General features: G+C 38.4%; 1 protein-coding gene across 1 annotated transcript; it reads left to right on the forward strand.

Annotated features, from left to right (window-relative positions):
* The first annotated feature begins 10,531 nt into the window (after positions 1-10,531).
* On the forward strand, positions 10,532-11,380 carry LOC149200590 (uncharacterized). Its single transcript, XM_089399599.1, has one exon. It carries the CDS (start codon positions 10,532-10,534, stop codon positions 11,261-11,263), a length of 732 nt encoding a protein of 243 aa, XP_089255725.1. The 3' UTR covers positions 11,264-11,380.
* The last annotated feature ends 12,759 nt before the right edge of the window (positions 11,381-24,139 follow it).

The following is a 24,139-nucleotide window of genomic DNA, read 5'->3' on the forward strand; positions in this document are numbered from 1 at the left end:
TGAGAATGCACATCCTCATGCCACCATCAGTCGTTTCTCAAAGCACCCTGTCACATCCCCGACTCATCAAGAATCAACTCCCATAATCCATGCTCAGGTCCATGAAAACTCCATCCATCTCATCTGCAACATGCTGTCCACGGTGTGTTGGTGTCAATGTGCTACAAGTGATCAGCCACATCTATCCCAACATCATCATGTGCGTAAAGTAGTTGAGTCTCGGCTCAACCCATGCCCAAGTACATCCACCAAGGCATCATCATCATCGTAACTTCAACACTCCAAAGTGTCTCATATCGATCCTCCACATCAAGTCACCCTTCCAAGCCATGCCCATACATGTACTTTGGAAGTATGCATCCCATACTGCATCAAAGTCTCCCGACCTCGGCTCCTCAATGCTTCAAATCCTCTAAGTCCACCATGTATGAAGTCCCCAGAAGTCACAATGATCTCATGTCAACATGAGCTCCAACCTGATGTCCATGACTAAGTTGCCCATGAAGTCCAACCTCGTAGACTCATCACAGCAATTGGTCATTCTCATCCAAGCTGCAATCTTCGGTTTAGTGAACTCGATCACCAACCATATCATCATCTCATGAGTCCCTTCATCACAGCTCCTCCACCAAAGGTCCACCAAGACTATCTCTTGGTCTCGGCCATGAGAAGTCCATCTAAGCATCACCATCACGAGTCCCTTCCATAACAGCTTCTCTACCAAGGTGTCCATCAAGACTATCTATTGGTCTCGGCCATGAGAAGTCCACCCAAAAGTGTACCCTTCAACCTGTCCATGAGTCATGCCAGGCACCTAGCCAAAGTGGCTAAAGCATGACCCAATCATCCACAATGATCATCAAGTTCCACCCTTGTCACGGGCCTTTGCACCTTCAATCATAAGGTCACAAGTAGCCCCAACAAGTCCTGCAATAGTCGACAATCCTTGCTTCCTCGTATAAGGTTCCATCATGGTCATCCATGTCAAGATCCTCCATAGCATAGGCAAACTGGCTTTGCCCTTCCTTGCACACGGTCCATCTACCAAATGTCCAAATGAAACACAAGTACCATTACTTACTTCATCATCATGAGGCTCCTCCATGTGAGTGACCTCATCCATACATGTTGACAAACTGCACGATCCTGGGTCGACCTGATCATCCTCAAGTTCATCCTTCATCGTAGTCAAGCTTGCAACATCTTCATCACGGGAGGGAGCAACAATAGCCTTGCTGCCCTTCAAGAAATCTCGTCCAAGTATCATGTCGAAGCCATTCAACTTCATCACTATGAAGTCCAACTGACCTCTCCATTCTTCTATCTGTATAGGTACATCGTGTACCAAACTGACCACCTTAGCTCTAGAGTCCACTGTCTCGACCTCCATAATAGATGTCAGCCCCGTCTCTTTTGCTAACCGTGTAGTCATAAAGTTATGTGCAACATTCGTGTCTACCAGAGCTTGAACGGTTTTACCATAAACCATCAAGTCTATGTAACCCAAACTGTTCTCCATAACCTTGTCACGAGCAACCCTGCTCAAATCGAGTCTTGAAATCTTCACGAGCAACCCTGCTCACCAGCTCTAGACCGAGCTCTGATATGCTTCAACACCTGAACCTTGTTCAAGTCTCTACGAGCAACCCTGCTCTGATACCACCTGTCACGCCCCCAAACCTACGGTAGTCTTCCAACCGTGTTCGGCGAGGTGCGGCACCACCGTGCACTTTCTTTTTTCCAATACTCATGCACATGGACTACGCCTTTCACATAAACATACTTAGCTTGTTTTTCTCAACCAAGTAAAAGCATTAACCTTTATACTTAATGAAGCCCATACTCATTCATTATCCAATATGCAATTAAACCGAAACAACAACAATTGCACACAAGTATAAAGGGAGGGGCAACTCCCGGTAAAGTCTGCCCGATAATATATTATGAACTTTTCAATAATACATCATACAAGTGTGCCCGGCAGAATCCAAGGCCAACACTTAGAATATTTCACAATATAGGCATAGACAGCCTTTTACGTACAAATCTGTGTACCTTTGCCTAAGAGCGAGTGCCCACACGGGTCACCAAGACGCTCATACAATCCTACACAAATTTATGCTCCAACCGTAGCTCATAACCTCTTCGTTCACCCAAACTCCAAGTAGAAATCCTCACGCATTCACCTTGTCATGCGCATGAGTTATGCGCATTAGAACTGCGCACTTCCCACTTGAGATGCGAAGACAAGAGCGAAGTTCGATGGTTGAAATGGCATCCCAACATGCCATATATATATGTGTATCATTATATTTTCAAAGGGTGCGTACAGCCATAAGGCCGACCCCCAAATCATAACAATATACTTCACATACATGTCGGTTTGGGTAACTTTATATTCATATCGCATATACGCTCTTCATATGTTTTAAGGAGGGGTGCATAATCCATGGCCGACCCCACCATTATACATATAAGCCCACGTATATATATTATATTTTATTTTAATTATTTCCACATATTTACATATGCGTACAAGCCTCCATAACGTATGTTTATGCGCTTTAATATATGCGCTCAACACTTAGCCACATCCCGGCCTAAGTGCCTTTCGTCACATATTTATGTCGCACTGCTGCTCGGTCGTCACTGTTCGTCGCATTGTCCGCCCGTCGTGTGAAGGGGCGCCCACCCGGGTCACCCTTCCTTCGCACTTGCTCTCCGCTGCCCGAACCGCGTCCGCCTATGTTGTATCGCGCCCGCCTGCTGTCGAACCATACCTGCGCTCAACCGTGTTGTCCATCGCTCGGCTCGTCGCTCGGTCGTCCGCCCATCGGGCGCGGGTCGCCCACGGGTCGCCCGCCCATCGTGCGCGGGTCGCCCACGGGTCGCCCTTTCGTCCATCGCACCGGCTCGTCGGGTGGCCGCACCCGCATATCAACTCGCCGCCCATCCGCAGCTCGGGTGACCGCACCTTGGTTTGTCGTGCCTAATCGCCAGCTCGGGTGACCGCACCTCAGCTCGCCGTGCCTAACCGTCGGCTCGTCGGCTCGCCGAGTGACCGCACCTGCGCCTCGGCTCGTCATGCCCATCGTGCAAGGGCGCCCGCCCGGGTCGTGCCCACCGCCCGACCGTCGTGTGAAGGGGCGCTCGCTCGTCGCACACCTGCCCGAGTCGCGAGGGCCTTACAGATAGCATGCAGTGGAAACCTTTGAACATGCCGACTACTATCTGGCAGAACATATAGGGAGGCACACAACAGAGGCAACCAACCCAGAGATCGACCCTGCTTATGCCAACACACTCAAGCTAGCCCACCCAGTTATATATTTAGCTTATGTATAAGCTAAATAAGAAGTGTACATAAGTAAACATTTACTCTGTCAAATTTAGATAGACGCGAGCGAGGAAATTGAAGTTTACTGATTCAGTGCAGTCAACAAGGGAAATGCTATTTCCAATTTTATAGTAAAATTAATGCGGTTTGACATGACGGTTCGATGTTCGATATTTCGATATAACACTCTATTTTTTTTCCTACTCATCATCACTTGCGTGTTATATCTTAATATCAAGCCGCCATATCAAACCGCATTAACTTTACTATAGGATTGGCAACCGTAATCGCCAAAACAATGTTGCACATCAAATCCCATAAAGAGAGAGCCTTCGGCGTAACAAGTAATGACAATTCATTTATTAAAAAACACCATACATTCATAAATAATAATTAATAACAGTTATCCTATCTATTCATATACTAATCATTATCAATTAACCGCAATGTCTATTCGTAATAACTTGGTCTTTTAAAATATCCAACTTGCATCAGGCGTTGAGCAAGTCAAACGCGTGTTGGAGAATGAACCCGCAATATCAGGAAGAAGATTAATGTTTGGTACCTAGTGATTGGTATTTAGTGGTTGAAAGTATCTTTAGGTTAGATGCCACCCACTTACCAATACCCCATGTTTAATAACTCTTTCAATATTCATTCAAATGAATAATGAAACTCCATTACTGCAAATGCATTCAAATGAATAACGAAACTCCATTGAAATGCATACCGTTTCTATTAAATGTACTCATGGCTATGCGCTGACGTGCCAAGTACAATGATAGCACAGTAAGGGTCTAACTAATAGATACAAACAAATTAATTAAATTAACCATAAATAAAAATAAATTTAAATATTATAATGTAAATTTGATAAATAATATTTGGTAAAATCACTTTTAGTTTTCCATGAGTTTTCTAACTAAGTGAAGGTCAACGTTTTTGCCGTAGAGTAATCACCTACTTCCTTCCCTTTTTTTTTCTTCTTCCCTTGGGTAGGAAAAAAGGAAGTATATTTATATTCCAAAACATATGTAATACATGTTGTATAAGGATAGTATATAAAGATACCAATATATTTCTTGAGATACAATACATTCCATAATCGAGTCTTTTCTGACTCGACAAAACATGGTAAATGCAATCATTATCAAATATATGTCTCTGTGCACAGTGGTCTGTACATATAATACAGTCTAAACATACAAACAAAATGATCTAATATATCAGTAATCTAGCCATCTAAAATGTGGGAGAAAGATATGCAAAAACCAAAACACAAAAAATAAGTCTTTGTCACATAATAAATCTCTGAAGATAAATCGTCAGCATTAGCATATGAAAATCTCCACAGAAATAATTGTTATCCTGGTAGTGGAAGCACCCTGGTGTCCATGATGTTTTCCCGCAGCTTGATCTCAATGTGCATCCCATCCAACTCATCCTGTAACCCCCTCTTAGAAATTCTATTTGCATTTTGATTAAAGTCCCTTCCAATGTGCTCAATCATTGAGTCTTTAAAAGAGGCCCAAAGTTGCTAAATTTGATATAGCCAACCATGGAGCGTGGGTTGGTAAACTTTTGCACATCCCAGGACATAGTCGATGATTATCTTGGAGTCCCCAATAATGTGAATTGAAGGGATGTTAGGATATCTAGTGAACCAGAGAAGTCCCGATAGTGCCATGGCTTCTGCCCTCGTGTTCATGCCGCTGCCAACACCCCAATTGTCATGCCCCTATCCTAGCGGTAGTCTTTCAACCGCACATAGACAGGTGCGGCACCACCACCCGATTTCTTTCCACCAATACTTTCAATTGTGGAATACGCCTAACATTCAATACTTATAATATTTCACTTCACTAAGATTCATCATTCATTTTACACAACGAAAACATTCATCTTTGACTTCATTCACATATAAAAGTATACAAGTACACTTAATATTTTAAGGGAGGGGAAACTCCCTGATAAGAGCTTGCCCACAATAATATAACAGTGCAACTTTATAACTTCATATATAGTTCAGCCTCTCAAGGCAACCCCAAAATACCTTTGGCCAAAACAATGCCAAACTGCAATTTCAGAATTTTACCCAAGTTGTCGTTCAGCTCGGCCCCACTATTTTGCAACCCTACTTGGGTTAGTCCACCCTATCATGCGGCCTTACCTCAGTCTCGCCTGCCCGAGTCTCTATGCACGCTCCACTATTTTCTATTGTGTTACCCAGTCTATGGGTCGTGCCAAACTTCCACCCGACGCTTGTGTCGTACCCACCGACAGCGCTCAGTTCATAGTTTTCCTGACCGTCATGTCACCTGGCTCACAGGTCATGCAGACTCACTAGAGTTCGAGTAGCCCCACCCAGCCTTTGCGTTGTTGTGCGAGTGTGCCCAACTCACCTGTCGCACACTCTACTTGTTCACTTAACCACTAACTCGTCAGCTCACCTGCCTTGCCAAGTTACCCACCCATTCGCTCGTCCATCTACTAACTTGTTCGAACCAACTCGCCTGCCTGCCCAAGCTTCTGCCTTCTATCCAGTTGTTCACCCGACTGCAGTTCATCGCGAGAAAACCTGCCCTACTACTACCCGATTCACCCGACTACGGTTCCGCTCAGCCCTTGCACTTTTCCAGTTCTTCTCCTTGCCTTGGCACTTCGGTCTATACACCCACCTGCCTCTCAGCCTTCCTTCATATGTCTTCACACCTTCACACTCCAAGTTGTATGAATTTTGATGCTCTTGCTTATGCCTTTCTCCATCCATGCGTCCACTTACTTATATGCTCAACTTTCCATGCCCCAACTCAAGGTCGGCTCACCCCCTCATGTCGCCCTGCCGGGTCCACCTACCCGACCGCTCATCGTATAAGGTCACCTCCATGAGTTTTACACTTAGCCAAATTTTCATCACTCTGTTGACTCATCTCACGCCAACTCATCGCAACGTCACATAACTTTGCACCCAACTCACCTGCTCACCAACTCATTGCCCACTAACTCGTCACACCAGCTCATCACATTTAACTAAGGGTGCTTCGCTCCAACTCATCACATGTCGCATGCACGACTCATGGGCGTGACATACTCCCCAACTCTAAAAAATTGTCATCCTTGACAACACCATCCCAGCAACCATTATCGCCAAGACTGTAAATCCACCCAAATGTGTGTATGGGTAATCCAGATGTGTCCACCTTTCAACCTGCCTCATGCCATAAATATGCCAAACTTTGCAAGAAATCATGTGTTTGTACCCGTCATGTTGGTGACTAGTTGGGTAGCTAATCCAACCGTACATCGTCTCCATAAGAACGCATGCCCCTACATCATCATGACTTAACACTGCACATTGCATGCCAATCTATGTCCATCTCACCCCAGATGTTTGCTCAAAATGTTGAAGACTCAATGCCATGAGAAGCTAACAATGAGCCGCATCTCCATGATAATCTAAGATGAGGAGGAAGTGGAGCCTGAAGGCTCTTCCTCTTCCTCACATATCAACTCAATCTATCTATCAAGATCCTCCATTTCTAACCTTTTCAAGTATGCTTCTCGATCTTCCGTCTGAACATCTGGTCTAGCATCCTCATCCTTCTCCATTGCCTTTAGTGTGCTTGATAGATCCAAGATGCTATGAGACAATGTTGAAGACTCGCTGCCATGAGAAGCTAACAATGAGCCTCATCTCCATGATAATCTAAGAAGATGAGAAGGAAGTGTAGCCTAAAGGCTCTCCCTCTTCCTCACATATCAACTCAATCCATCTATCAGGATCCTCCACTTCTAACCTTTGCAAGTATGCTTCTCGATCTTCCGTCTAAACATCTGGTCTAGCGTCCTCATCCTTCTCCATTGCCTTTAGTCTGCTTGATAGATCCAAGATGCTATGAGACAATGTGTGAATCACCTGTGACTATTCCATAAGCTTTTCCTTCATAGAAGACAACCTCTTATAGACCTCTTCATCTCGCCTGAAATCCTCCACATTCATCATTGTCAACTTACACTCAAATTTCGTAGCCCCTATGGTTGGCACACCAATGGGTACATCCTCTCACCTGTTGTAAATGTACAACTTCCTCATATGTGGAACTATCTTAGCTTCGAATTGATTCATGAATTCCATGCCCAACACAGCTTCATAGTCATCTATCCGCACCACTATGAAATCGACCTTTCCTGTCCATTCACCTAGTGTCACATCGACCTTCTCAGCCACAACAATCATAGAATCAGGAGGAGAGTTCATTGCTTTCATTTGAGCCTGAACTGGCACAAACTTTAGCCCAATCCTCCTCGCAATATCTTCACTCATGAAGTTATGAGTTGCACCACTATCCACCATCGTGAGAACAGTGCCATTACCAATCTTCATCTCCACATACTCCAATTGGTTTCTCTCAGGATCTCTTTGTGAGATCACTTTCGTAGCCACTGTAGCTCCTAGAATCTGCATAACCCCAACAAAAGTTTCATTTTTCTTCTTCTTCGCATCAGATTGTGCTATTGCTGCCACTTTCGATCTTGAAGGACAATTCTTCACTGTATGTGGTTCTTCACATATCCAACACTTCAATGGTTTCTTCATCTTTGTCTTATCATACGATCTCGAAGGATCTTCTTTTGTAGGCTTTTCTATCGGCTTGTTAGTCTTTTTCTTTCTCTCTTCAGTTCCTTCATCATAATTATCTACCAAGCGATCAACAACTGCAAATGATTCTTCAAGTGTTTTAATCTTTTGCCTCTTCACCTCATTGTGTGCCCAAGGTTTCAATCCTATAATGAAATCGAATACCTTGTCTCTTTTTGCCATATCAGGTAGTTCCAAAACTGCACTTGAGAATTCCCATCGATAAGCTTGTAGGCTCCCTGTTTGCTTTATATACTTTGTCTTCATCCTTGCATCCCGTGTTTCATCTTTTGGACTAAAATGAGTTTGCAAATCCTTCTTCATGTCATCCCACGAAGTGATCTCCGTAACATTTCCATTAGGAATCTGGTCCATCTTGCTTCGCCACCACTCTTAGCATCCTTCGTCAAGAATTGAGCAGCTACTTTGACTTTGGCCTCCTCATCAGACATCGCCAAACGTTCCAAGTATTGATCCATATGCCATAGACAGTTACCAAGAGTTTTTAGATTTCTTGTCGTGTCATAAGAATTAGGTTCCTTGACTTTCACATGAGCATATCCCCCACTAGAGGGAAGACCTGCCCCACTGCTACTTGATTTGCTCAACTGCGGTTCCGCTCAGTCGTTGCGCTTGTTTGGTTCTTCTCCTCACCTTGGCGCTTCGATCTATACACCCGCCTGCACCTCGACCTTCCTTCGTATGCCTTGACACCTTCGCACTCCAAGTTGTATGACATGTGATGCTCTTGCTTATGCCTTTCTGCATCCATGCGTCCACTTACTTATACACTTCACTATGGTTATAACGTGGGTTGGTCTACCCAGGTTGACCTTCCAACTCGGCTGTCCATGCCCCCACTCAAGGTCAACTCGCCCCCTCATGTTGCCTCGCTGGGTCCACCTACCTGACCACTCATCGTATAAGGTCGCCTCTGTGAGTTTTACACATAGCCAAATTTTCATCTCTCCATTGACTCGTCGCACGCAAACTCATCCCAACATCGCATAACGCCGCACCTGACTCACCCGCTCACCAACTCGTCACACCGACTTGTCGCCTACCGACTCGTCGCACGCCAACTCTTCACGTTTAACCGAGGGCATGTCGCCCCAACTCGTCGCACATCGCACACACGACTCATGGGCGTGACACAAGTGAACCCAAAATTCATGTTCCTGAGATAAAGCAATCACGAAACCACATCTGCATCTAATCCTTTGTGTTGCCCCGTCAAAGAAACCAGTCAGGTAGACCATCCTCAGGCCAGTTTGTTTGTGAATGATTTTCTTAAGCCCCATGCCTAGTTGTGTACCAATAGAGTACCATTTGATAATGCGATCCAACACCTACATAACATTTTCTCCGAAATTTTTAAAAATAATATTGTTTCACCATCTCCAGATCTCCCAAAAGAAAATAAGGTGGATTTTTCGCCATGTTGAACTTTGATTGCTCCACCACCTCAAGCAATGAGTAATATTATCAAATTGATTATAAGGGAAACTGATAAAACCAACAAGATTGTTCCAGACCTGAACAGTCGTAGGACATTTCAGGAATATGTGGAAATTTCTCTCCTCTACTTCCCTGCATAGTGCACATATCCCCAGCCCATACCAATTCCTCTTTTGGAGGTTTTCCCACGTTAGATTTTTATCTTTCCAAACCAACCAAAGAAAAAAAATAATCTTAATGGGGATTTTGGATATCCACAAGTTTGGATTTTTGGATTTCTGAAAAGTAATAACTTTGTGATAATTTAACCTCTATTTATTATTATAAGTATTAATCGAATCAATAATGTTACTTATGTGATGCATATTATGATCACTCAGGTTTACCAAATATTTCATAGTGATACCATATTAATATATATGAAATTTGGTTAATTTCATGTAAATTCAAAGCTCTCAATTTCATAATATTGTATTCATTGTTATTTTTTAACTTAAAAGATTACCGTAATTTTAAAATCTAATTAAAAGATTAATATATAATAAATAATAATAAGCTTGATTTAAATTTTAAAAAATTGATTAATATATTTAATTTTGAAATTAATCTCTATATTTGCCAATGTTACTTATACATACTCATTATACAACTAACTCATTTTCTTAAACCATGGAAGGGGAAAAAAATCTAAATAATTTTGGTATTCTTTGACCTCCATTTATTACAAGTAGAATCAATCAATGATGTTAACATATACCGACCTCTCACTTGATTTATATTATAATCAGTCAATTTTAATAAATATTTCACCCCTGATACCGCTGTTTATTAGCGATATAGCACGAGCGTTGAAACCTGCTCTTCCCCGAATTTATATAAATAAGCCGATGCAGTCATAATTGTGGCCCAGCGATCCCAATATCGTCCACCTTCGCATTTACTGAGAGAGAAAATATGTCTGTCATTAATTGAGATTGCGCCTCCTGCATGGCGGAGCCGAATCCATAATTCTGGCCTAGCGATCCCAATATCGTCGACCTTCCGCATTTAGTGAGAAAGAAAATAGGCCTGTCATTAATTGAGAGTGCGCCTCCTTCATGGCGGAGCCGAATTCAAATCGAACAGCCAGAGATGATGAAAAGCAGGGAGAGGGAGAGGGAGAGGGAAAGGTAGGGGAGGAAGTATTGTTTAACGCTAACCGCCATGAGCATGAGCTCTTGCTATTTGAGGGTCTTCCGGCTTACACATGCAGCGGATGCAAAGAATACGGAGCCAACAGGGGTTACAAGTGTAAGATTTCTTCTGGTTCTTGTATGAATTTCACTCTGCACGAGGTCTGCGCCGCCCTCCCTGACGACATCCAACACCCGTTTCGAAGCGACGTGATCATCAAGTTTCGTTCCAACACGTTTCTGAGGCATCACTGCAGTGCCTGCTGCGAGGTGATTAAAGGTTTTGTGTTCGAAACTGAAAGGCATAACAGAAGGCTCCATCCCTTGTGTATGGCGCTTCCTAAAATACTCGACTATGGTGGGCACGCAAATCACAAACTCAATATTGTGACGGGTGATTTAAAGGGGAAAGCATACACTTGCAGCGCCTGCGATGGTTACATCGCTCGTGGTGGTTGGAGATATCGGTGCGAGGATGTGGCATGTAAGGTTTATGTCGATCCGAGCTGCGCTAAAAATGATATTTTTGGACTTTCAGAACATGGTATTCATCGAGTTGCATCCATCGGTCGCAGCACATCTGGCGGTAAAACGGAGACTTCAGCTGCTTTGGTTCAGTCAATCATCAATGGAGTAATAACTGGGCTGCTCAGCTGATGAAAGAATGGTAATGCTTTAGAAATTGGGTGGTATTTGGTATTTGTATGTGAAGGGTAGATTTTAGAAATATTTTAGAATCTGGTGGTATTTGTATGTGAAGTGGTATTTGTATGTGAAGGGTAGATTTTAGAAATATTCCAGAATCCGATAGATTTTAGAAATATTTAGGAATCTGATAATGAAGAAGGGCGTCAATTGTTTGAGACTCTCCTAAAAAGATTTATAAATATTTCCAAATTTACAATCTTTAAGAATGATTATTCATTTTATTATTTTATTTCTTATTTTAGACTTACGAGTATAGGTAAGTTTTTGTTTGTTACTTAAGCATCAGGACCAGAGTATCTATTTGTAAGTTTGAAGTCATCCTTATTATGATTGTCTTGTAAATTTTACTCATAAGAATGAATATCTATCTGTAAAGTTGCAATCATCTTCATCTTGATTGTCATCTTTTTGATTTTATCATTTTACCTTATTTTTGAGTTACTGTTCTTAAAGCATACCTAAAAAAATACCTAAAACATTCCGAATTCAACTATCCTCAATGCCTTGAAAATTAGGTCCCGTAATTGAGGGGAAGAGAGAAAAAATACTTAAAATACTCGGAACTCAACTATCCTCAATACCCTGGGAATTAAGCCCATAATTAAGGGAAAGAGAGGAAAAATGCCTAAAATACTATTTCCGCACAAAGATAGCAGTCACCGGTCACCAATATCGCACACAAACATAGCAGTCACCGTTCACCAATATCTGGATCTCTCCATAAACCACACTCAAATTAAAAAAAAAAATTAAAAAAATTGATGCATTGTTTTCCATTAGCTTTCTGTACTTTTATCCTCTGTTGGATGCAACATAACAGACAGCGAGGACTTAAATTTTTTGTGGATTATATTCATAACTTATAGCGTCTCCGTAACAATGGTGAGTGATAAAAAGCAAGGGGGCAAAGTAACCGTTTAAGGTTTCGAACAATCCACTATTTTACTTAAAATATTAAGGAATTGAGTCAATGGGATTAACAAAAATGACCAGGGTTTCTAATTTTATGTCATTGATGGTATTTATCATTATTATTTGACACAAATGAGATGAATACCATTATTATTTGATAAAAATGAGATGATAGGATTTTTTTTATTTGAAAATTTTATTTTTATAGGTTGGAAAAACAGAAGAAAACTTTTTAAATGGGGTATTTTAAAAAATATATTTTTATTCAATTAATTTAAAAATATTAAAACAAATCATTATATTATAATTTTATTTGAGAATTTGTTTTTATTTTAATTTTATATATATATATATATATATATTATTTTAAATTACCTAAAAATATAACTAATTATCAATTTAATAACTAACTGAATTAAATAAAGGTTATGCCCCTAATCCTAACCAGCTAGCCATTTTCATGGTCAAATTTAACCGTTAGTCAATTTAGTCGTTACCTGGTCAAGAAACATAGTGGTTGGTTGTTCTGCTCTGACTATTTAATATGGATAGCTAGATCTGATTCTTCAACTTCCTTTTCATGGTCAAATTTAACCGTTAGTCAATTTAGTCGTTACCTGGTCAAGAAACATAGTGGTTGGTTGTTCTGCTCTGACTATTTAATATGCATAGCTAGATCTCATTCTTCAACTTGTCCTGACGATGAACCACACTGGTTGGTTCGAAACACTTCGAGAAATGAAATACTATGTGATTTATGCCAAAAAAATCTCTCATAAACATAAAGGTTTACTTGTTACAGGTTGAATGGCTTAGTGAATTTTTTGTTTTATATATCTATATATATTTTAATTTTAGATGATTTTGTTTTTTTTTTAATATTTATTGTCTACATTATATTATTTTTATAGTATAATTTCTCTCTATATTTAGATGTTTGAGTATTTTGATTTATAGGGTGAAGTAATTTTAAGAAATTTGGTTTCCAACTAGTGCATCTACATAAATTAAATGTACGATAAATGTAAATAAACATTTAAAAAAGTTACCTTACTATACAACTTACACTAGTGAAATAATTATATTTTTAAGTCTAGATTAACTTAGCTCAACATTGTGGCTTCAACTTCCTTAGCAAACTATGCCTTATATGGTTTCTTTTTTTGCAAATTTTGGTATGGGTTTCTCTAGTTGGGGAGATATTGAATAGCTTAGAAGATCACAAAAAATACAAACTCTCTTAAGGAGGGAGATTTATTAGATATAATATATCAAAAGTTTCTCACAAACAGATTGAACATAATCACTCAATCAAGAAAACATTCAAACAACCGGTTCCAATTTGATGAAATCAACAACTCAACTTGCAACCAATAGGAGGATACCAAAATTAGAATGTAGTGCCACCTTTGATTATGGAATTAGCACTCCTAAATCTATCAAAACTCTATAGAGTCCTAAGTTTGTAGAGGCAAAATCTAAGATGAAAACCAAAATGCTACTAAAACCGATCTAAAATTTCAAATCATGAGAACTGCAACCCTCTATGGTAAGGCCTAGTACATGAACATTAGCTCCAAGAATACTGAGTCAAGTGAGGATCATAATCAGCCGAAAGACATAGAAAAATACCAATAAATGATCCTAGAGCTAAGAATGATAGCTCGTCCATTGGTCCATGGGTCAATCCCCATTACAAGTTCTCCACCAAGGATGATATGGAGGGTGATGCAATTCCTTCGTGGGATGAGAATCTTATGATCACCATTACCAACAAATCCTTGTTGATTAATGCAGAGGAAATTAATTCTCTCCTTGATTATTTTCCCCATTCGATAGAACTGGCAATAGAGATTCAAGAGTCAATCGTTCACTGTGATCTATGGAATTTAGGCTCATATTTGATGTTAAGATTTACTCTGGAGTCCTTCACAAATCTCCTAGATCTAGACGAGAAGGTTGGGAAATGCGTAATGGTATACATGGGGAATAGTTGCTTAATGGCTACAATAATACTATTACCAAGTACTCCATGTACCTGTGGGAGCTTTAGGAAGCACTAGATGAGCTTTCTTAAAACATTCAATGTAGTTGCATACTCATGCCTCATTTGGTTGGTTCTATATTGCATGTAATAGATTAATGCCTTCTCTTCTTTTAGGAATCTTCAAAAGTAATGAATGTTGTGCCACCTCATTCTCCTTTGGCTAGATTAACTTAGCTCCACATTGTTTCTTCAACCTCCTTAGCGAATTATTCCTCCCAAATTTTGGTTTGGGTTTCTCTACTTGAGGAGATTGAAGAGCTAGGAAGATCACGGAAAATCCAAACTCTCATAAGGAAAGAGATTTATTAGATATAATATATCAAAAGTTGCTCACAAATAGATTCAACATAATAACTCAATCAAGGAAACATTCAGACAAATGAATTGACATTCAAACAACTGATTCCAATTTGATGCAATCAACAACTCAACATGTGACCCCTAGGAGGATACCAAAATTAGAAATTAGGAGCCCAAAATATGATATTGACGCCATCGATTACGAAATTAACACTCCGTAATCTATCAAAACTCCATATATTCCTAAGCTTGTAGAGGAAAAATCGAATATGAAAACCAAAATGTTACTAAAACAAATCTAGAATTTCAAATAATGAGAACTACAACCCTCTATGATAAGCCTACTACATGGAGGTTAGCGCCAGGAATATTGAGTCAATTGAGGACCAGAATCAGCAAAACGAAACTGACAAAATAATAATAAATGATCTTGGAAATAATAATGATAGCTCGTCCATTGGTCCGTGGGTCGATCCCCATTACAATTTCTACATCAGGTTCGATTTGGAGGGTGATGAAAACTTTTCGTGGGATGAGAATACCGTGATCCCCATTACCAATAAATCCTTGTTTATTAATGTATATGAAGTTAATGCCCCTGTTTATTATTTTCCCCATTAGATAGAACTGGAAATAGAGATTCAAGAGTCGACCAATCACTATGAGCTATAGAATTTGGGGCCAGATTTGATGTCGATATCTACTCCTGACTCCCTCACAAATCTCCTCAACAAGAGGGCAAGGAAATGTGTAAAGATATTCATTGAGGATAGTTTCTTAATGGCTACAATAGTACTATCACCTAGTACTTGTGTATCTGCAAGAGTTGTAGGAAGCACTAGATGAGATTTCTAAAAACATTCCATGTAGCTGCATACATCACATGCCTCATGTGGTTGGTTTTATACTTCATGTAGTAGATTCTATGACCCTATAGCTACAACATAGAAAGTCCAACTTACACAAGTGCCAATGAACAATGCTTCATTATTGTTTCTCACATGTCATACCACCTCATGGTTTTGATACCAAAACCAAAAAAACCAAGACAACATAGAGATATAGAATAACTATGTAACTCAAAGATTTTCTTAATTGGAAAACACATGTAACACATAATAGAGACTCATTTTATGGCAATGGTACCAACATAGAAGATAATGATGATATAGCAACAAATAAATGTTACAAACTAACAACATTAACTAAGTTAATATAGAAGAATGAATTAGAACAATGCATTCCTCCAATTAACTCTAACATCTTATTATTCCTAATTTGATACATTTTTCAACAATAATTCTTTAAATTTTGTAGTGAATATGTATTGAATGCTTAGGAGTAGCTATCTCAGCCTCTACTTACTGCATTAAAATTATTTTCTACATTATGCAAAGAAATATATTTTCTTCTAAAACAACATATATTACAAACTTTCTAATTTGCTTTGCATTTATATGGCACTGCATAAAACACATTTTATTATCAATTTAAGTACATAAGTCATGTATAGAATGCTTCAGAGTGACTATTTCACACTCATTAGCCACTCTCATTTTATTATTGTAGCTAATACTCACTAGTGACTATCTCATTGTCTCTTCTTTCGCTTTATTCAAATTGTTTTCAAGGTTATGCAAATTTATCTATTTGCTTCTAAAAGCAACATATATTACAAACCACATTTCTAATTTGCTTAGCATTGATCTGGCATTGCATAAGCCACATTTTATTGTCAATCTCATTATATAAACATGTGAAATGAAAATATTATATAGGTAGAATTATATTATTTGTAATATGTTCAAATATTTTATTAACATTTAAGGTTGTAAATTTACATGAAATCTATTATTGAATTATATTTATTTTTTGTAAATCTAGTTGTAGTAAATATTTAATTATGAAGTTCTAAAATTTTTATAACAATATTCCATTTAATATATTTCAAAAAATATTTTTTTTTCTATTAATATTTTTTTAGATGATAAATAATAATGTTTACACAAAATCTAAATTGTAGTTAATTGAAATAATATATTACTAATGTCTATGGGTCTTGGATCGATGGTGATCAGGTGTTATGTTGTTAAGGCACTCCTTGATGTGAAGTCATTATTTCAATTCCATCCCTATAGAGATGATATATTGGACATGATGAAGATGTAGTCCCACCAAGCTTTAAAAAAACAAATGATATATTAAACATGATGAATATGTAGTCTCACCAAGCTTTAAAAAAACAAAAAATATTAATAGTGTTGAAAGAGATAAACTTTAAATCCTACTTTTCTATCAATCCATTTTCTGAAGATGTAGTCCCACCAAGCTTTATATAAATATATATATATATATAGTGTTGAAAAAGATAAACTTTAAATCCTATTTTTTATCAATCCATTTTTTTTAATCCATTTTCTTATGCAAAGAAAAATAAAACCTAACAAAAAATTTCTAAAGAAAATCTCATAAATCTAATAATAATTAATTTACTAATTTGTTTTCATAAATTAAAGAAAATAAAACCTAGCGAAAAAAAATCCATTTTTGGTTGATTTCTTACCTAAAGAAAAATAAAACCTAACCAAAAATTTCAAAAAAATTTATTTTTCCCGTTGATTTCTTACATAAAGAAAAAATGAAACCTAAGTGAAAATTTGTAAAAAAAACCCATAAATTTAATAATACTTAATTTACTAATTTGTTTTCATAACTAAAAAAAATAAAGCCTAGCCAAAAGAAAAACCCATATCTAATTTTTCTCGTTGAAAATAAATTAAATAAAAACAAAACTGTATAAATCAAATAAGATTTCTAATAATGAGAAAATAAAATTTCTAGTAATTAGAAAATAAGAAAATAAATAAATCAGATAAAAATAATATATAATCAAAAAATCTATTTTCTTTTGGAAAATAAATCAAATATGAAAAACCGTATAAATCAAATAAATTTATTAATCTATTAATTCATTTTCATACATAGATAAAAATAAAACCTAAAAATATATATATATTTTCATCCGGAAATTAAATCAAATATGAAAAAGCCTGTGGAAACCAAATAGATTTTTTAATAATAATTAATTAATCTAAGGAAATAAAATCTTTTGGACCATTCAAGTATTTGAAGAAGACTTAAAAGAAGATTAGATTCCGTTGAAAAATAGTTTGATTTGATTTGACGTTTATGTTGCGATTATGAATTCTAAACCGTTGAATATTCCATCCAATGTTGATAAATGTTATTTTCAATTTAATTATAAAATTTACAGATTGTATGGGCTTAACCCGAAAGTTTAACTATCTGTAAATTTGAGGCAATATGAGTCATTGAAGGGCTTAACCAAAAAATTTAACAACAATGTTTGATTATTGTCTTCATTGGTGATTCAAATAATCTAAAACCGTAGTCAAATCAGATTGAGAGGTTTGAAGTAATTCAAATAAACTTCGCTAGGTTTTCAAATAATTTAAAACTATATAATCAAACAAGATTGCAATGCAATGGTATACCTGTCCAAACAGGACACAACCAGGAAACCAACATTGAAATTTAGGACGGTTTGAACTGGCAGCATCAACTCTGTAAAATTCCAAGGCCCAAACTCAGAAGTAAAAACATTGTTTGTTCACGTGGTAGCTGAATGGAGCTTGTGCACCATCTCCTGCAACTAATTCTCTTATGGCAATGACTTTGAAAGCGGAGGCATCCTGCACTTGAGCGCACGAGCAGCAAATAAATTTCTATTAAGAACATCCATACCAAGAGTCTTACAGCAAGCAATGCACATCCGTACGAGAGTCTTACAGGAACACATGGAACAAATCTGTATTGAATGCCAGTGGATCGAACTCCCAGAGCTGTGGTAGCTCTAATTCTTTTAACCAGATCAGGTTCCTTTAAGAAATAATTCGAACTTCCGGAGCTGTCGTAGCTCTAATTCTTGTAACGAGATCAGGTTCCTTGTATAAATAATTCATTAATACAAAACAAGCTCCAATTCTTTTCCAGATCGGGATCCTTGTATCAATAAAACATTGATACAAAACAAAATAGAAGCACTCTCTGAAACTATGCAAAATGAAACTTAAAAAATCATATAATAATCATACTGTGTCTTCAGATTGCTATGTGCAAATGCATCCTGTGTCAAGAATGACAGAAATACTGAAAATTTAAAACAAGAAACCAAATGTGTATAATTTACTTCTTTACTGCTATTTACAGTCATATTTTGTGCATTCAAAAGTCATAAGATAATCATATTGTGTCTTCAAATCGTTATTTGCAAATGCATATGATTTTATCCTGCTATTTGCAAATGTATCTTGTGTCGTAGGCATATGCTAAGGATATCCTGCTATTTGCAATAAGGATATCCTGCTATTTGCAAATATATCTTTTGTTTTAAAAAACTATGAAAAAAATTGATAGAAATATTATGAATCAAACTGGAATGATGTAATAACATATAGGTAATTAGGTTGGCTTTCGGCTTTCCCTTCTTTTTTTCCCGATGATACGTTGTTTTCTCTTTTTTCTACCTATGATACACTACATAATATATATCTATGATACATTATAATATATATATATATATATATTTAAAATGTGGTGAATTGGTAACTGTCAGACTTAATTTAACAAAGACTCTAAAGCAGACCTGGGATCAATTCTCGTAGCTACCACTATAACACCAAGAGTACATACAACAATCTGCAAGCCAGATATACTAATTTCTTATGATTTTGGCAAGAGCCCAAACTCAAGCTGGGGGAGTCTACTCCTTGTGATTTTGGCAAAGGGGAGTCTACTCCTTATGATTTTGGCAGGAGCATAGGCTCGCGCTAGGGGGAGGGGGAGTTTACTCCTTATGATTTTGGCAAGAGCAGAGGCTCGCGCTAGGGGGAGGGGGAGTCTACTCCTCCTTATGATTTTGGCAAGAGCAGAGGCTCATGCTAGGGGGAGCGGGAGTGTACTCCTTATGAGTTTGGCAAGGGGGGAGTCTACTCCTTCTTATGATTTTGGCAAGAGACTAGAGTCATGCTAGGGGGAGTCTACTCCTTTTATGATTTTGGCAAGGGGGGAGTCTACTCCTTATGTTTTTGGGAGTCTACTCCTTATGATTTTGGCAAGGGGGGAGTCTACTCCTTATGATTATGGCAAGGGTAGACAATCACGCTAAGGGGAGTCTACTCCTTCCCTCTTCTTAAGATTTTGGCAAGGGGGGAGTCTACTCCTCATTATTTTGGCAAGAGCCGAGACTCATGCTAAGGGGAGTCTAGAGTCTACTCCTTCTTGTGATTTTGGCAAGAGCCAGGACTCATCCTAGAGAGAGTCTACTCCTTAAACCACACACCATAGCAAGACAATATACTAAATGTGATTCCAACCGTGTTTCACCCAACTAAACCTAACCATCTTACCGCATAATACATCACTATATTATACACTATATATCTATATCTATGATTGTATATAATATAAAATCCGAAAACATGCCGCTTTCTCTTTCTAAAATATTGAATGGTAAGGTTACTATTGGGTGGGTGACCTCGTTCAACAAGGAAATATTGAATGCCAAGGTTTAAGAAGTTGGACCTCCTCTTCTTTTTGGAGAAAGAGGTGAATGGAATTCATTCTAAAAACGCTGGTTCCGTTGTACCCTGATGCAAGCATAAAGTGATAGATCTGCTCTCCGATACTAGAGGCTAGCTGCAATCAATCGGTAAAGGCTATAGTGATCAGTTGTTGTAACTGAAAGCCACCCTCCCATCTGGTCAATATGCTCAGCTTTGTTGGCGGCTAGACAGTGCTTGGATTACTAAGGAGGTTGCATTTGAGAAATGTCTCATTCAACCTGTGGAGAAAGGTCACGTTGTGGAGGGGAAAGACGATACGCTGGGTGATTTGTTCCAACTGTTGGATCCTGGAGGAAGGAGGAGCAGCATACATGGCGCAAACTGATACCAGTGGAGTCGGTCGGTGGGCTTGTGTGCAACCCAGATCTGATGTAATGTGCTGTGATGATCTGATGCGATGACTCGATCTATTAATGTTGGGGGTTTGGCAGAGGGAATGATTTCCCTAACCGACTTGCTGCAGTGATGGGCTTGCATGTGGAGCTTGTCCAAATGACGATCCCATAGGAAAGGATGCCGAAAAGAATGGGACGGACTGACAAAGTGATGGGGCTTGCGTGCAGAGCTTGGCCAAATGACGAGCTCATGGGAAAGGATGGCTATATGCATTACATGTCTCCTACCCGAGTGTTTTCCTAAATGGAGTGGGAAAACCAACCCGCTGATGAGGCCTTAGAAGCTTTAGGAATGGAGAATCACAGGAGTGAGATGGCTAAGAACAACTTGGGTAGGAGACATGTAATGCATAAATTTTAAATCCAGTCCTACCACTAGCGGTTTACCTTGAATGATATCGAAGAGAACGAAGCATAGATAGCTAATCATGCGAAGAATCAACACAGGAAAGCCATTGATCCGCCGTTGAAAGAAATTGCTTTTTTCATCTGAATCCATTCAATTTTTTTTTTGTAGATATTTCATTACTATAACTGGTCACCATCGGGGGTGTTGATACAACATGGAATTGTAGGATTCCAAACCAGCAAAGTCATAATATTTGTTGAAGTTGATGATCCAGTAGAGTTAAAAAGCTATACACCATTCCTTATTTCATTCAATCGTAAAGAGAGGCTCAGAGCCCAATGAAATAACTATATTTCATTTCCTCCCAAGTGTGACGTCAACCTCCAGGCCTCTGTGCCCCCTTATGGAGAAGGCGAATTTGACCTTGAATGCAAGGAACAAGAGACCGTAAACTGGACTTCGGGAGCATGGGCCAATCTCAGGTGTATGCTATTCCATCGTAAAGAGAGGCTCAGAGCCCAATGAAACAACTAGATTTCATTTCCTCCCAAGTGTGACGTCAACCTCCAGGCCTCTGTGCCCCCTTATGGAGAAGGCGAAGTTGACCTTGAATGCAAGGAACAGGAGACCCTAAACTGGACTTCGGGAGCATGGGCCAATCTCAGGTGTATGCTTCGATGCATGTATGTAGACCAAAGTGTGGCAGGTTTTGTGATGTTTTTCTTGTTCGTCTGGCATGTTATAAACAAAATCCAAATCCAAGAACCAGAGGGAAATCCGAATCCAATAACCAAGGGAAGAAAGGAGGAGAGAACAGTCACATAAAGTGATTTAGTGAAATCAATTTTAGTACAAGTGAAATCAAATTTTAGGACAGAATGTAATATCATGCTTTTTAAAATAAGATACTTACTTCTGCATGAGGAGTCAGTTAATTGAGTGTTAATTGAGTGTTGAGTTAAGTGATAGAAGATTTTTAAGTATGTAATTGAGTGTCAAGATGTTTTAGGTAATTAGTTAGTTGAAAAATGTTAAATACTTTTCCCAAATTCATTCTAATCATCATGTATGTTTTGTATATGGTCAATTAAAAAGCATGTATGATCAATTAAAAAGCATGAGCTCATGAAGTGTGAATTCATATTTTGTCTTTTCTATTTTTCCAACAAATTGGTACCCAGAGCTAGATAATAACGACAGAAATTCTGTAATGGCAGCCTGCAGGGTCGAAAGTTTCAGCGTAGCCGTTGAGCGATAGGTCGTAGCTTGTCGATTGTTGAGCAATTAGCCGTTGAATTATTCTGGGTAGAGGGAGGGTCGCAGCCCTAGACGCCGCCGGCTGAGACCGTAACTTCGTCAACCACAATCGCCGCACCTGTTGTAGCAGCCGGCACAGGAAGGAACGAGAGAAAGGTCTTTCATACAGCACATAGAGCGCATTAAAAATTCAGAAGCGGTTAAAAATTGAAAAGTTTGTTAAGCTTTTTCGAAGGAGTACTGTAAGACTTCCAATTAAGACTTCATACGACTAACGTGAAGGTAAAGTGAAGGTTTTTATGAGACAATTTTTTAAGAAGCGTGAACATGACTTTTTTAATTAATGCTTTGTAAACGTGTAGCGAAAGATTTTTGTTTTTATATATAGAGAATTTTTTATCAAAACATTTTTAATATAAAAATAAATAAATAATATTTTTTTTAATTTTTTTTTTTGGAAAAAAGGTTTTTTTTTTAATTTTATTTTTTTAAATCAAAAACTTAAAACTTGGGTTTAAAAAAAAAAAAATCTAGGGTTTTTTTTCTTTAAAGCGAAATTTTCGGAGAAAGATGGCTTTCTCAAATTTGTTGCCTTAGTTCCCACCGTTTACAAGGAAAGATTATGATGTGTGGGCCATTAAGATGACGACCACGTTGCAGGCACATGATGTTTGGGATTATGTCAAGTTTGGGTTTATAGAACTTAAGAACGAAGAAGAAGAACAAGCTCTCAGTGATACACAAAGGGAACAATGGAAGAAAGACAAGAAGAAGAATGCACACGCGCTGTAGCTTATTTAGCGGGGAGTGAACCGAGTAGTGTTCCAGAAGATTATGATCACGTCTTCTAAAAAAGTAGCATGGGATACTTTGACGACAAACTATAAAGGTATGGCCAAAGTCAATATTGTTAAGTTGCATAAAACTAGGAGAGATTTTGAAAGTCTGCAGATGAAGAAGACAAAGGATATCGATTCTTTCATGAATCGGGTCATAACTGTCGTAAATCAATTAAAGATTTATGGTAAAGATATAAAAGATCAAAGAGTGGTTGAAAATGTCCTCCGATCTTTGTCTACCAAATTTGATGTTGTGGTAGCAGCCATAGAAGAAGCCTTGGATTTGGCATCATTGACAGTTGATGAGCTGATGGGATCATTTCTATTGCATGAGGCAAGGATAGACAGAAATAAGGATTCCACTTTAGAGACCGCTTTCAAAAGTCAAGTTTTTATTTCAAGAGACAGAGGTTGAGACAAAATTAGATCGAGAGGCAAAGGACGAAGTGGAAGATATGGTGGTCAGAAAAATGGCCGAGAAGAGCATGAACATGCAAATGGAAGCAACTATAGAAGCTTCAACAATAATCAAAGAGTTGACAAATCAAAGGTGAGATGCTATTATTGCAATAAATTTGGTCACTATGCTCGTGATTGCAGGAAGAAGATAGTTGATCAAGGGAACCAAAGAGCTAATGTCACTACAGAGAGTTCTAACTCCATGCTCTTAGCTTGCCATACCATGCATGAACCTTCTGCTAGTGTGTCGCTGTTAGACAATGGTTGCAGTAACCACATGACAGGAAACAAGGATTTGGTTGTAGATTTCGATCAATCTGTGAAAACATAGATAAAGTTGCAGACCAACAAGACTATGGAAGTAGATGGCAAAGGAGTGGTCAACATTCTGACCAAGCAGGGGGAGCTGAAGACAATCTAAGAGGTATACTATGTTCCTAGGCTCAAACATAATTTGTTAAATGTTGGTCAATTGACATAGAAATGATACATAGTTATCTTTCAAGGTCAAGAAGTTGTTATATATGACAAGACTTCAAGCAAGAAGCTGATTGCAAAGGTGCAAATGATGAGGAACAAAATCTTTCCTCTAATTTTGAATTACAGTGGTCAGGTGAGTTCT

The sequence above is a fragment of the Pinus tabuliformis genome, chromosome 2_1 (genome assembly GCF_031772625.1).
Source record: "Pinus tabuliformis cultivar Carrire ecotype Pingquan chromosome 2_1, CPIR1, whole genome shotgun sequence".
Classification (NCBI taxonomy): Eukaryota; Viridiplantae; Streptophyta; class Pinopsida; order Pinales; family Pinaceae; genus Pinus; species Pinus tabuliformis.

Excerpts from the sequence above, each read along its gene's own strand:
- LOC149200590 (XM_089399599.1), top strand. The coding sequence starts at position 10,532 with ATGGCGGAGCCGAATTCAAATCGAACAGCCAGAGATGATGAAAAGCAG.